Source organism: Pristis pectinata, chromosome 5 (genome assembly GCF_009764475.1).
Source record: "Pristis pectinata isolate sPriPec2 chromosome 5, sPriPec2.1.pri, whole genome shotgun sequence".
In the NCBI taxonomy this organism is placed as follows: Eukaryota; Metazoa; Chordata; class Chondrichthyes; order Rhinopristiformes; family Pristidae; genus Pristis; species Pristis pectinata.
In genome coordinates this window covers 99,954,779-99,970,172 of record NC_067409.1, presented here as the reverse complement: position 1 = coordinate 99,970,172, position 15,394 = coordinate 99,954,779, and the positions used below count along the sequence as shown (strand labels likewise).

Sequence of the window (15,394 nt, the reverse complement as noted above, 5' to 3'; positions counted from 1 at the left end):
TTGTACAAAATGTTGTTGAGACCACGCTTGGAGTACTATGTGCAGTTCTGATTGCCATGCTATAGAAAGAATGTGACTAGGCTTGAGAGGGTGCAGAAAAGATTCACAAGGATGTTGCCCGAACTGAAGGGATCAAGTTATAAGGAGAGACCGGTTAGGCTGGAACTGTCTTCTCTGAAGCGAAGCAGGGTTAGGGGTGACCTTACAGAGGTTTATAAAACCAGGAGGAGCTTAGATAGATAGATAGAGAGTCACAGTCTTTTTCCAAGGGTAAGGGAGTCTAAAACTAGAGAACATAAGTTTAAGGTGATGAGAGGGGAAAGATTTAAAGAGGATCTGTGGGGTAAGTTTTTCACATAAAAGATAGTGGGTATGTGGAACAAGCTGCCAGAGGAAATGGTTAGAGACAGGTCCAAATACAACATTTAGAGGATACTTGGACAAGTACATAGACAGGAAAGTTTTAGACGGATGTGGGCTAAATGCAGGCAAATGGGACTAGCTTAGATAGGCATCTTGGTCAGCGTGGATTTGGGTCAAAGGGCCATTTTCTATCCTGTATAATTCAATAACTCTATAATTTCTGTTTCATGAATCCATGTTGCCGCTGCGCAATCCAATTATTATTTTCGAAGTGTCCTGCTACCATTTCATTAATAGATTCTAGCATTTTCCCTGCTACTGATGTCAAGCTAATAAATCTGTTGCTTCTCATTTTCTCTCTCCCTTCTTTCTTAAGTAGTGGGGTTAAATTTGCTACCTTCCAGTAGGAACTGTTCTAGAATCTAATTTTGAGAGATGACAACCAGCATCATTAGCAGCTGAAAACATGATCGCCATTAACATAGCAAATCAATTCAAGGATATACAGATACCAGAATTAGAGGAATGCAGGAATCTTGGAGAGTTGAGAGGCTGGAAGGGATAACAGAGATAGATAAGGATGAGGTCATGAAGGGAATTTTAAAACAGGTTTTGCTTCCTCAAGAACCAATGCAGATCAGTAACAACAGTGGTAAAAACAAAAAAAAATGCTGTAAGTCCTCAGAAGGGCAGGTACCATTGGTGGGGAGAGAAATACAGATCATGTTTCAGGTCAATGACCTACCATAATCTGATGAAATTTCTTTATCTTAATGGAGTACAGTGGTAATGTTTCAGGTCAATGTTGATGAAAAGCCATTGACCTGAGTCATCATCTCTGGTTCTCTCACCACAGATGCTGTCTGATCTTCTGAGTACTTACAGCGTTTTCTGTTTTTGTTTCACATTTTCAGCCTGTGCATTTTTTTTGGGAGGGGGGTTAACAAGTCAAGACAAGCAAAGGGGTCAATTGGACCTGGTGAAAGTTAGGACAAAGCCAACAGTATTTTAAATGATCTTATATTTATGGAGAGTAACAAGAGATCAGCTAGGAGTGTATTATTCAGGTCAAATCCAGAGGTAACACAAGCATGGATGAAGATTTCTGCGGCAGATGAACTAAGACAGGAGCAGAGCCTAGCAGTGCTGTAAAGGTGAAAATAGCTGGTCTTACTGATTGCACAAATATGTCAACTCAGATACTGGTAAATGATCAGGGATGAGATAGGCAGGAAGATTGAAGCCGTACTATGAGATGTATAATTTGAGTGAGAGGAAGGAGAGGTATTCTAAGATGACATGAGATCTCAGCACCATGTCAAAGAGGAATCTAGGATTGTACACTATAATATCAGCAAAATGTTTATCCAATTATTAAAATTTTCAATGTGTTTTCTCTGAAATTGCTGCATTCTAAAAAGTACCTATTCAATCTGTTAGTTTCAGTTCAAAAGTGAATACAGAATGAGCCTTCAGCATTTGACAATGTACTTGCAAAAACTGGGTAAACAAATGTTCAAAATTGGGTAAATAAGTTGCCCACTTTTATTGTACACTTCTGCTTAACTTAATTAACTAGGTTGCTGCATATATGCCTTGAGTGAAACAGACTTATTAGGAATACAATTGCACGTCAGTGCTGTTCAGTCAAAAGGATTGTGCATAAATATTCATCCTGAAAGAACACTTTAATTAAAGTTGATGATTACAAGACATGACTATGATGCCACCAGTCCGGCAACTTATAGTCTCATGAGACCATGGAGGGCACAGAGTGACAACAGAGAATCAGAATTACCAATGATTACATTAAAATGCACAATCTGAAGTCATACATTAAAGGGTAACTGATATAACATAATGCCACAGCACTAGGCTTTTATGATCAGAGAATGTCATTTTCTTCAGAAGACATTAGAACATTAGGGTCCTAACCCTGTGGTGCAATATCTATGTTGAGGATGCATGGGGCAGATAGCAACATAGCAAGTAGAAAAATAAATGCTTAAAACTCAGATATCCAATAGCACTTGTTCCATAAAACAGAAGCTATGACAATCTAGTGGTTAAATAAATGAACAAGTATCTAGCGGTCTGGAATTTTGACCAATATATGCTTGAATCCCATGACAGTAGTTGGAGGATTTAAATTTACATAATTAAATAAATCAACTAAGGTGATTACGAAAATATCAGGTTGTTGTAAAAAATCCACCTGGTTCACTAATCTCTTTCAAGGAAGAAATCCAGTGTCCTTACCCCGTCAGGTCTAAAATCCACAGCAATGGGGCTATTCTCTGAAATAGCCTAAGAAGCCATTCAGTTCAGAGAAGATTAGGGATTGGCAATGAATGCCAGTCAGCATTCTGTGAGCAAATAATAAAAGATAAAAATTGAACATATTCAACAGGTTAATGACTCAGAACTTGGAAAAAGTTAAAGATGGGACCCCTGCTCTTTGTGATTTTTATAAGTGACTTGGATGAGGATGTGGAAGGGTGGGTTAGCAATTTTGCTGATGATACAAAGGTTGGTGGTGTTGTGGATAGTGTAGAAGGTTGCTGTAGATTACAACAGGACATTGATAGGATACTAAGAAGTGGCAGATGGAGTTCAACTCGGATGTGTGAAGTGATACACTTTGGAATATCAAATTTGAAGGCAGAATACAAGGTTAATGGCAGGACTCTTAGCAGTGTGGTGGAACAGTGGGATCTTAGGGTCCACGTCCATAGATCCCTCAAGGTTGCCATGCAGGTCAATAGGATTGTTAAGAAGGTGTATGGTGTGTTGGCCTTCATTAGTCGGGGTATTGCGTTCAAGAGTCACAAGGTAATGTTACAGCTCTATAGAAGTCTGGTTAGACCACACTTGGAGTATTGTGTTCAATTCTGGTCGCCTCATGAAGGATGTGGAAGCTTTAGAGAGGGTGCAGAGAAGATTTACCAGGATGCTGCCTGGATTGGACAGCATGTCTTATGAGGATAGGTTGAGCGAGCTCGGGCTTTTCTCTTTGGAGAGGAGGAGGATGAGAGGTGACTTGATAGAGGTGTACAAGATGATAAGAGGCATAGATTGAGTGGACAGTCAGAGACTTTTTCCCAGGGCAAAAATGACTAACACAAATGGGCATAATTTTAAGGCAATTGGTGGAAGGTATGGGGGGATGTCAGAGGTAAGTTTTTTCACACAGAGAGTGGTGGGTGTGTGGAACACACTGCCGGCAGGGGTTGTGGGGGCAGATACACTGGGGACATTTAAGAGACTCTTAGGTAGCCACATGAATGATAGAAAAATGGAGGGCTACGTGGGAGGGAAGGGTTAGATAGCTCTTAGAGCAGGATAAAATGTTGGCACAACATCATGGGCCAAAGGGCCTCTATTGTGCTGTAATGTTCTGTGTTCTATAAAACAAGACAGAAGAGGCAAAGAAAGAAGGGAAGGTGAGGAAAGGAAGGACTGAAGGGAATGTCTGAGATTGCCAAGAATGCAGGAAAGATCCAATGGCAAAAGAGATCATGGCACAACTGATCATTATATATTCCAAAAGATTGGCAATTGTACTAAATGGAGGACATAACATTACTTAGAGTGAGGATGGAAGCATCAATAGACTTCTAGGTTTCCTGCAGAAAATAACAGAATTCCTGCCTGGATATCCTTTTGATTGACATGCTGCCGAGAAGAAAGTCCAGAGTGAATGCCAGATAATCCTAACAATTTAAGGGACAGAGTGTGGACTTCATGAGCATGCAATCACTGGCAAGAAACCTTGTCGAGACCCAGAGAAAACACTCCTGCCTCTCCTCGCCATCGAGAAGCAGTGCGATAAATGTACATTCCACACTAATCCCTGTCTTTCTCACCTCCTTTTGCTATCCAGATTTCTCTGCAAAACCTAACCCTAACGCTAATCCATGAGTTAGAAAGACAATTCCTTTTAGTAACTGATCCACTTTCCGAGGTTGGATTGGTCAAATTTTTTAATATTCCCACTTCACTATACCCTTGGGTTGAAATACACACTGGAACTTCCCAGGAGAATAGTCTGTTTGGGGGTTGACCCCAGATCCTCTAATGTACCAACCACACAAAATAAACCTTGCGTTACCACAATTTGCAACCCCAAAAGATCCTCTGGATGAGTTTTCAGTTGCAAATCTTTCCAAAGCCATTCCTTAAATGTTTCCACAGACTGTCTCGCAAACTCCTTGTTATTGCCATGCTACAATATGGTTGGTATTCCTACAGTGAATTATTGAGACATTTCTTCAATCTGGTTATAAAAACAGAACTCATCCACGATGAAACCTGGGGATAACACTCGAGCAGCAATGAGCCAGCTACCCTGGCACCACCTCTGTGCAAAATAAGTCACTTCACCAGCAGCAGATACAGGTGACTGCTGTCAGTTTTTGGAAATGGCCATCTGCTGTCAATATAATCGACCAGTTCTGCATACGTCCCACGCATCTGCTGCCTGAACAATCCTGAAGAGAAAGATTTTAAAATACCACAAATTAGATTGGCATTCACACAAGGTTTTACTTTGGTTAAAAACCCAACTAGGATACTTAACAGTGCTAAATCGTACAGAGGAATCTCTGCCTCAAAGGAAAGCACAGTCCATCAAGCAAGGAGACTTATTTTTCTTGATGATGGTGGTTTACGATACATTGTATACAAGTGCTTGTATGCCTTTAAGAATTGAGTGTCCCATGCGACAGGAGTTTTGAAACATTACTGCCCTTTGCTGAGAGCTACAGCCTTTGATAGCTCCACCTCTTATTTGCCTTTTCAATCTGCAACACAAGCAGCCTGAACACACCACACTGGCAGTGGCTTTGGAATGCTGAAAATAAAAAAAAACGGAGATGCTGGAAATCTGGAATAAAAACGGAAGATGCCAGAAACAGTCAGCAGGTAGATAGCATCTGCAGAAAGAGAAACAAAGTGACAGTTTCAGGCTTAAGATCCTTTGTCAGAATTGGGAAGTTGAGAAAATAAGCATTAAATTGCAGTCAGTGTTGGAAATGAATGGATAGGTCAGAGAGAACATCTCTAATGGATTGAGGCTAGTTTTGCCCTGGGGATCAGCTGTAAACAATGTCAGTCCTGATGCAGGGTCTCGACCCAAAACCTCCGACAATTCTTTTCCCCCAATGGATGCTGCTCAACCCACAGTTCCTCCAGCAGTTTGTTTTTTTCAGTCCAAATATGACAGAGATGGAGGAACCGGGAGAAGGAATGGAGTCCTTACAAGGGCCAGGGTGGGAGGAAGTAAAGTTAGGGCAGCTGTGGGAGTCAGTAGACTTGTAATGGATGTTTGTTGTTGGCCTATCTACCGAGACAGAGACAGAGAAATCCAGAAGGAGAAAAGTCAAAAACGGGCCATTTTGTAAGTGAGAGATGGGTGGATATTAGCAGCAAAAGTAAAGACATTTTCAAGTTCTGTATGGGTGCAAGAGCAGTACCAATACACACAATCCCCGCATTGCGGATGGGTTTTGTTCCTAGAAAGACGTCCAAATTGCGATCTTCTGTAATGAGAAACCTATTTCCCATTGAATCCCATGCTCTCAGCGGAGATCCGTCACTACAGGATGCTGTTCTCTCAACAGTAATGATCATACCTCAGCTGCTGGTTCATTGTGGGGGTGGGGAGGGCACTTAAGAGATTGCCTTGTCAGTTTCTGAAACAAATCTCTTAAGTGGCCAGCAGCTGCACATGGAAACAATAGCAACTACGGATGAAACATAGAACACAGAACATTACAGCACAGTACAGGGCCTTCAGCCCACGGTGTTGTGCCGACATTTTATCGGGCTCTATGATCTATCTAACCCTTCCCTCCCACATAGCCCTCCATTTTTCTACTGATGCTGTAATCTGGAGCAAAAAGCAAAAAACTGAAGAGTGATGGTGATAGGTAGAAACAGATAAGGAGAAAGGTAAAATAGGGCAGATGGAGCTTGGTGGGGGGAAGGAAGGGTGGCAGGAGATAGCAGCCTCTTGTGTTCCACTTATCACCTTCCAGCCTCCAGTTTGAATGGAGACACGCACTTCTAAATGCACAGCAAATATAATTCACCTTGAGGGTAAATAATATGAAAAATTCTTGACAAAATACTGCAAAAGAGCAAAATGAACCTATTGCGCTAATAAAAAAGACCAGCCACACCATCTGTGCATGCGTCAAGAAATGCAAGTTGAAAACAATCAAAATAGACAACATTTGTCATTTCTTTCACATTTTGTGTTTATCAATTTATTCCAGCATAAATTCCATAAGAGCCAAATTTCATTCCATATCTTGGATATTTACATAGTGATTTGTGAATTCTGTAAGGGTGAATTTCCGTAACCCAAATGGTTGTAACGTGGGGGTCGCCTGTACCATCATTGATGCATCAGAGAAAGCGTTGAGGGAGGGGGCCTAAATAGAACTGAAACAAATCTGTTCCACGTGTCCAACAATAAGACAGGCATAGCATGGGCTCATGTAAGTCGCCATAGCCACAGCTTTGATCTGGAGAAAGTGAGCTGAAGAAGTTGTTCAACATGAGAACGAGTTCAGCCAGAAGAATGAGTGTGTTGGTTGAGGGGAACTGAATGCTCAAGGAAGAAGTGAAGGACCCTCAGTCCATCCTGGCTTGGGATGGAGATGTAGAAGAATTGAATGGCCACAGTAAAGGACTTGAGAGGGACCAAGAAGTCTCCAGCTTGTAAAATTCCGCAGACCAGTTTGACAGGTTGACACTTCAATGAAAGAATTATGGAAAATGATACTGTAAAGACTATTAAACAACATCCTGGGAGGAAAATGCAGCAAATATAAGCAGCTCTCTCCATGAAGATAGCTGCAATGAACAAGTTATGGGGAGCTGGTTCTTATTTTCAAATGCAGTTTATTTAATTTGCAGAATTTAAATTCCACAGATGATACGATGGGACTTATTCATGTCTGTGGATTACTAATTGCAAGTTAACCACTGCTTCCACCACTACATTACACAGAAGCATGCAAATATTGTGCACTTAGGAAGAGGAGGTTATGGGGCATGAACCAAGGACTGTGATGAAGCTGTATGGCAGCAGACAGGAATGTATATCTCTAGAAGTAGTTTGTAATGAAAATGGGTAATATTACAAAGAGTATACCTTTAGAGACATAAACAGAGAACTGAGAGCATTCTTCAAGATTCATAAATTTAAATATTTGTCACTAAGGCATTCATGAAATACATGCACCAGCTCATATCTTGGGATTAATTTCTGCCCTAACTTGGTTATAGTGAGACAAGCAGCCAATAATATCTTCACCAAATGTGCTTAACTGGAGAGGAGATTTATAAGGATGTTGTATTTTACTTTTGCTGAAAGATTGGACAGACTGGGGTTATCTCCTCTGCAATGGAGGTTGAAAGGAGATTTAATTGAAGTGTATAAAATTGTGTAGTGCCAAAATATGATAAAAAGGAAGGACTTAGTTCTCTTGACTGAATCAGAGAAGGGTTACAGCACAGAAGGGTCATAAACCAGAGCCACAGATCTAAAGTAATTGATAGAAGAATTAGAGGAAAGTTGAGCAAATGTTTTTCACCCAGATGGTGGTAGGGCTTTGGAACTCGCTACCTGAGGAGGGTGGTAGAGGCAGGTGGTAGAGCCACGATCCGGAGTGCTGGAAAGTGGGATTAAGTTGGATAGCCTTCTTCTCTCCTGTCACAGATACAATTACCAAATAGCCACCTATTGTGTCGTAAATGTTCTATAATGTTTCACTGGAGTATGAAATCCACAAGAAGTTTAGTAAAGCTCCCAGGAAGAAGCACTGTCCTACCACATTGCATACGAATTAAGCCTTTTTTATGATAGCACCTTCCAGGCCCACGTAGCAGGACAAGGGCAGAAGATACAGTGAGAGTAGTACTCAAAGTAGTATTCAAAGTACTGGAAAGTATCTTCAACACATGAACTGCAGTTCAAAATGACGACTTACCACCAATTTCTAATTATGAATGACAATACTTTAAAAAGTGTCTCTATCAAGGCTTATGATTTATCCTCTAAATTTAGCCTTCGTTCAAAATTATCTTGGCCAAGTATATTGTTTATGATATTCATCTGGGTTTCTAGTGGTGAATTATTTCGATTTGATGGCTGAAGAGGAGATGTAGTCATCTGTGCAAGGTATAAAAGTGCAGGCTCAATTAAGGGCTAGACAGCTTTTTGCTTCCCAAAGCACATTCCATTATTATAATCTTATAATAATAGGATATAAAATGTGTAAATTACTCACGTCAGAGCGGTGAACACATTCCAAAAACACTTACTTAACTGTAAGCCACTTTGGGACGTCCCGAAGGAAAGGACTATGGAAATACAAGCACTTCCGTTTTGAAATTCCAATTATTTTATTCCTTAGACCTCTGCTGTATGGCCAAGAAAACAAAGTTTTGTATTATAAAACATTCTAGTATTATTAATTGAATCAAATCCTAAAATTTTGAAATAAAACTTATGTTATAGACTACATTGCAAGAAGATGAATGCTGTTTCCCATAGTAATGCGGAACGCGAGAGTTGGGTTAGCAACCCGGAGAGTTCGAGCTGAGGGACCGCCGGAAGTTGTTGGGGGGAACGTTCAATGTGGCCGGAGCAGCGGCCGGAGACATGGCGGCGGCAGTGGGAGGCTGCCGGCGGCTGCTACGGGGAATCAGCTGCCTGGCGGGGAGAACCGGGTCGCTCAGGTTTGCTGCCGATGGCGGGGGCTCGTCGGTTAAAGTTGCGCCGCGCTGGAGGGAGGGACAGATTGGCAGCATATGGAGGGAGAGCTCCGGGCTGTTCGCCGGCTGCAGCCGGAGGTCCCGGGGATGGGGCGGGAGGCTGGGGTTCGGGCCTCTGCCCCTATTCGTCCCCGAACCATCATCATTACTGACTCCTGGGCCACTGGGGATGGGACGGGAGTCTCGGGTTTGAGCCCGCACTCAGCTGCCCTCTACTAGTATTTGTCCCCCAATCATTCAGTGTTATCAACTCCAGGGCCCTTGCTGATATCTCAAACTGTTCCCTCGGTATCATGTTACACTTTGTACCGGTACTAAGGCCACCTATTCCCGCTCACTTTTTTATTATTCATTTTGGCAATGTGGGTAATGCTGGTAAGAACAAGATTTATTGTCAATCCTTAAATACCCAGGAGCAAGAGGTAAACGTATAGATTCACAGTTGGATGGGGAGTTTCAGTACTTAAAGCGCAATGATGAACAGATGGGGATATGTCCAAATCAGGTGGTGTTCCCATGATCATTGACCTCCTTGGAGACGTATGTCATGGGTTTGGGAAATGTCATTAGCTTGGGAAATTTCTACAGTCCACTGGAAAGAATTTATTAGTGATATAATCATCTTTCATTTCTCTGCTTTCCTTCCGTCCTATCACCTGCACTTGAACTCGAGGTGAATAAGTTTATGTGTCTCTCCTGGAATGTTCTGAAAGTATTTCCTACGAAGAACAACTGAGAAGATCATCCTTTCTCAGATCATCTTGCCTAATGGGTCATCACTTCAAACCTGAAAAAGAATAGTGACTTAAATCTGTTTGACACACAATCATCTACAAGCTTGGCTGTTCCAATAGACCCATCATTTCAAATTGTTCTTGTCCCACAGAATTCATTCCTTCTGACCTAGACTCTATTCTGTCCCCTCTCATCCATTCTCTCCCCACCTACATTTTTCCAATGTATGATGTCCTCCATCTTTTAAAAGTTTCCAGTGTCCTGACCCCAATCACTTTCACCATGGATGTCCCATCACTCTACATCTCCATCCCATGTCAGGTCAGTCTGAGGACCCTCTGCTTCCTTCAACCAAACCCCTCCACCAACACTTCTTCCTGGCTGAACAAATTCTCATACTGCTCAATTTCTTCTTTAACTCATGTCACTTGCTTCAAATAAAATGTGTAGCTAGGGTAAACTGTGGTTCTATCTCTTTGTGGTATGTGTGGAGCAGTACTTGTTTCAGTTCCACTCAGACCCTTCTCTCATATCTTTCTCTAGTACTTTAACAAACTGTATGGTGTAGCTTCCTTTGTACAAAATTCAGAAGTCTCAGCATCATTGCTGTCAATTTTCAACTTTTCTCACTATCACAAGGTCCATCTCTGATTCTTTACTTTCTCAACTTATCTTCCTCTATTTCAGAGGATCGCTTAGTAATCTGCATTCACTACAAGCCAATGGAGGCAAAGCAGTAAAAAAAAAAGTGTAAAAGTTTTGCTAGATTCTTTATAAATCAGTGGTTGACCACTGATTGATGTATTGTGGTTAATTCACTATAAATACGGTACATTTTAGGAAAGATATCAGTACCTTATAGAGAGTACAGCGATTTGCTGGAATGATACCAGGTTTGCAAGATTTCATTGATGTTTGGAAACTAGAGAAGATCAGATTGCCTTCTTTGGAGAAGGGAAGATTAATGGAAAAAGTTAGGGTTTTTAGGACTAAGTAAGGAGGAACACACATCGAGAGGCCATTGGTTAAGGTAACTGGCAAAAGAATCGGGGGGCGAGGAGAATTTTTTACATGGAGTTATTGTGGCTTAAAAGAATGATGGAAGCAAATACTATAATTTTAACTTTCCTTGAAAGAGGAAACATTTGGAAGATTATGGGAAAGAGCTGGGGAGGAACTGATTAAATAGCTATTTCAAAAAGTTGGTACCAAGAGTTAGATGACCACTTTGAGCTGTGTGATTTTTCTTAAAAAATGATTTTAAGTATCAGTTACCTTGTCATGAGTAACTCCATGCAGTCAATTTTTGTTCAGCCATGTGAGTCTCAAAACCATAAATCAGGTGTCTATTCATTCTAGGACATCTGGTTTTCCAAGTCTCCAATATTTCATTGGAAGGATATGGCTGCCTTTTATTACAGCATTTACACTCTTATCATCCTCTAATGAGATTGCACATCCCTATTTGTTCATTCACTCAAAAGCATTAGTTTAAACCATTTCCTTACACAGCTGTAAAACAGAAACCAGGCACTGATTAGTTACTTTAGACATCATGACATGAGGAATGCATTGTCACATTTGACAAATAAATGTTAAACTTTATACTTGATAAAACAAACCCTAGCAATACTAAACCAGCAATATCTCTCATCAGCCGCAAAATATCTGCTGTTCTCATTAACCACTTCTGGACTGGTCCATTGCCACCTCCAAATCTGTTGGCTATTATTGGTCAGGCAGCCCCCCATTCTCTTCACCTTACTAATACCTGCAGCCTTAACCATTTGGGGACCAAGTACTGGAGTTCCTTCCATAAACCAGGGGTTTTCACTCCTTTTGCAACTCTGATTAAAACCCACTTCTTTTAGCCAACCCTTTATAATCAGCCGTCCTTGGTTGCAGCCTCACAGCATGTTCACATATTCACTGTTTATAAAGAATGTCACATGGCATTAGTATTATTTCTGTAGAAAGCTTTTTCAGAATGCTTTCAATAAAATTATGCTTTCATCTGTGCAAGTAACAAAGCATTCTGGTCCTGATTTTTTTGATTTTCTAGAGATCCATTTTTAATGTTTGTCAGAACCAATGCAGAGAGCACCTGGTGGCATGAGCATCTCTCTGATGAAAACATTCACCATTTAAGAAAAATTGTTTCCGAAGAATACAAATCGTTGACTGTGAACAGGTCTTGTCCGCTAAAAGATGAGCCATGGCCCAGGTTACCTTGGGAACCAGGTTGGTTTAAACTGCAGTTTATGAATTTGTAAGTACTCTGGAATAATTGAGCAAACAAAACAAATAATTATTTGATAAGATCTTGCCTTGCCTGAAAATTATTTGAAATAGTCTGGGTTTTAATGAATGTTTTACTGTCTGAATATTTAGTGACCAGTTATGGAGAAACTTGATAGTTTATAGTTTTTAAGGAACAGCTGAGGAATACTTTTCTAAAGGGGAACCTGATGAGGACCCTGGAATTTGGAGAGTAGTATTCGGAATGTTGGTATGCAGTCTCACTTTCCATGATTAATATTTGATATAGAAATCTTTAGGTAACTGTACACCTGGAATGTGACTTTGTAAAATTGCTGCTCTAAACTTTGATCATGTTGGAGGTCATAGTATATCAACTTGTTATAATCCATTGATTATTACCTTTAAGTAATAAACAAAATTGCCAAGTATTTTCTATTGTGGTTTAGTAAAGCAGGCACAGAAATTGTGGTTGAACTGTCTCCCTGGTTAAGTGAATGCTGTCCTTTTGTTTATCTTTGAAGGTACCCGCAGGGTTGGACTTGTTGCAATGAAGCTTGGGATGATGCCTTTGTGGACCAAGGCAGGCGAGAAACATGCAGTCACGTTACTTCAGGTAATGTTATGGCGTGAGAGTACACAGTGTTATTAATCACCCTTAAAAATATCTTGGGTTTTATAGGGTTAGCAAGAGGATAGAATGTATCAGTACAAATGGAGTGCATAAAAGTCATGATTGTTACAGAACTACACAGTTTGCCGTGTAGATCTTCTGTGCTAATTGTTATTAAGTATGTAAGAACCCTGTTATGTGTTCACTACTTGGCTAGTTTGAAATAATGTCAGTTCATCCTATTGGTTTTATTACTGATTATTTCAAAGTAAACACTTTTGGGTAGTGTGAGCACGTCACAAGCACATGCTTTTCTCATATAATCTGAAAATGTGGTACAGTTATAGTGTTTGCAAGAAAGCTTTTTGCAGGTGATAGCTGTGGCTCACCTGTAGCAATCTTGCCTGAGTCAGAATATTGTTGGTTCAAGTCTAATTCACAGCTCAAGCACATAATTGTTGGCAAACACTCAAGTATAGTACTTAGAAAATGCTGCAAGGATGGGGATGCTAACTTGTGAAAGAGAGGTCAAACCAAGATCCCCACTTGCTCTTTGAGAAGGATGTAACAGATCCCCTTGACAGTTCTCCTTATTATTGATCGTGCAACCAACATCAAAACGAGACTATTTGGTCAGTCATGGTTCTGTTTGGGGAAGCTTGTTCTCTACAAATTGGCTGATGTATTTCCTACATAATAACAAGATTTGTTAAGGATAGATTGTGGCTGATTGAATTTTTCAAGGAAGTAACAAGATGACCAATGAGGTCACTGCATTTGATATAGTTAACATGGAAGGGTTTTGACAAGGTCCCACATGGCAGACCAGTCAAAGAAGTTAATACCCTTAGGATGCTAGGGAGAATGGCAAATTGGATCCAAAATTGTCTCAGGAAGCAAAACAAGTTTTTTTGTGACTGGGAGTTTGTTACAGGGGGTTCCACTGGGCTCAATTCAATTGTGCAGTTCATATTAATTTAGACTTAAATGTTGGTGACATAATAAAGATGTTTTCAGATTATACAAAAAGAGGTCATGTGGTTCACTGTAGGAAGAAAGCTTTAGACTGCCAGTGGATATAGATGATCTGATCTATTGGCAGAAAAGTGGCAAGTAGAGTTTAATTCAGAAAAGTGTGATATAAAGCCTTAGAGTCATAGAGTAATACAGCCTTTGGGCAGGTGCAACAAGAATTCAAAATTAGTAGGAGGACATCGCGAGTTATGGAAGAACAAGATCTTTAAAGTTAGTGAATGGTTGTTAAGATGGGTAAAAATGCATATGGGATGCTTTCCTTTATCAGTGGAGGCATAGAATACAAGAGCAAAGAGGTAAAGCTAGAACTGTATGCAGCACTAGATAGGCCACAGGTTCAATATTATGTCTACTTCTGGTCACTAAACTACAGATAAGGTGTGATTGTAGTAGAGAGGCTGTAGAAAAGATTTACAAGGATGTTGCAAGTGAAAGATCGGATAAGCTGGGTTGTTTTCTGTTGCAACAAGACTTAATTGAGGAAAGACCTATTTTCCTTAGCGGAGAGGTGAAAAAACAAGGTCATACATTTAAAGTAATTTATAGATATATTACAGGGGAGATTTAAAAAAAAACATTTTTCTCACTCGGGATTGTATGAGTCTAGAATTCACTGCATGAAAGGATGAAGAGACAGAAACCTTCTTATTTAAGCTATACTTGGATTGTATCTGTAGGATTGTAGTCCTAGAACTGCAAGATGGAATTAGGTCGGATAGCTCCTTTTCAATGACAAGACACCTTGGGTAGGAAGGTCCCCTCCTGTGTTACCAATTTTCTATGATTATTTGAAAATTATTTTGTTACCTGAAAGTGCTTTGGGATGCACTGAACAAGATGTAAAAGACACTATTGAAATGCAAGTTTCATGGTTTTTGTTGATACGACCCTGAAGTTTGTGTGTTACAAGTGTTTTGCTGTTGATGATGATAATTTAAAATGATCTATTAAATGTTTCATATTAAGCAGTGTACACAGTGTTAATCACCAATGCCTTGCATAGGACTGTTTTACAATATCTGGTTGTGCATTTTTTTTCTAGGTCCAAGATTGCCATGTTGTATCATATATGTCTAAAGAACAATATGATGGGAAAAGACCTGCGCTGGTAGTGGGTGGAAAGAATACATCTTTATTTAATGTAAGAAAATGTTGTATAATTTAAGATTTTACTAATAATTGAACTGATTAATATTTCTGTAAATTTGCCTGAGTTCTACCTCATTTAGTAGGACTCTTGCCTTCATTCAAGTCCCACTCTAGACTCTTGAGCACAAAAAAAATAGGCTTCTGCAACAAAATGGGATTAATTAATGACTTCAGAGTCATAATACAATTGAATATTACATTCAGTTTGAGGAAAAGAAGAATGGGTGTAGGACCAGTATTTTAAATTTAAATAAGGGCATTACGAGCAAAGCTAGCTAAAGTGAACTGACACATTAGGTTAAAGAATTGATCAATCGAAATGCAGTGACAGGCATTTAAGGGAATCTTTCAAAACTCATAGAATAGATCCATTCAAAGGAGAAAGAAAAATTCCAAGGGCAGGGCCCACTATCTGTGATCAACTAAAAAAAGTTAAAGATAGTATCAGATGTA

The 15,394-nt window shown here is 40.0% G+C and overlaps 1 protein-coding gene and 1 long non-coding RNA gene across 3 annotated transcripts in view; one reads left to right on the top strand and one right to left on the bottom strand.

Annotated features, from left to right (window-relative positions):
- LOC127570282 (uncharacterized) overlaps positions 1 to 8,922 on the bottom strand; it is a 50,835-nt gene extending 41,913 nt beyond the window's left edge. The window contains exons 1-2 of one of the 2 annotated variants that reach the window (XR_007956326.1): positions 8,899 to 8,922; positions 8,698 to 8,796 (exon numbers count right to left, since the gene is read on the bottom strand). This is a non-coding gene — a long non-coding RNA (uncharacterized LOC127570282). Of the gene's footprint in view, positions 1 to 875; positions 904 to 8,697; positions 8,797 to 8,898 lie in introns of those variants that run through there. The other variant, XR_007956327.1, reaches the window with a different exon arrangement.
- Positions 8,923 to 8,992: 70 nt separating this feature from the next.
- Positions 8,993 to 15,394, top strand: part of mrpl3 (mitochondrial ribosomal protein L3) — a 47,128-nt gene continuing 40,726 nt past the window's right edge. The window contains exons 1-4 of the mRNA XM_052015662.1: positions 8,993 to 9,114; positions 11,948 to 12,126; positions 12,669 to 12,760; positions 14,835 to 14,933. Of these exons, the coding sequence (XP_051871622.1) occupies positions 9,038 to 9,114; positions 11,948 to 12,126; positions 12,669 to 12,760; positions 14,835 to 14,933 (447 nt within the window). The 5' untranslated portion in view covers positions 8,993 to 9,037. The remainder of the gene's footprint in view (positions 9,115 to 11,947; positions 12,127 to 12,668; positions 12,761 to 14,834; positions 14,934 to 15,394) is intronic.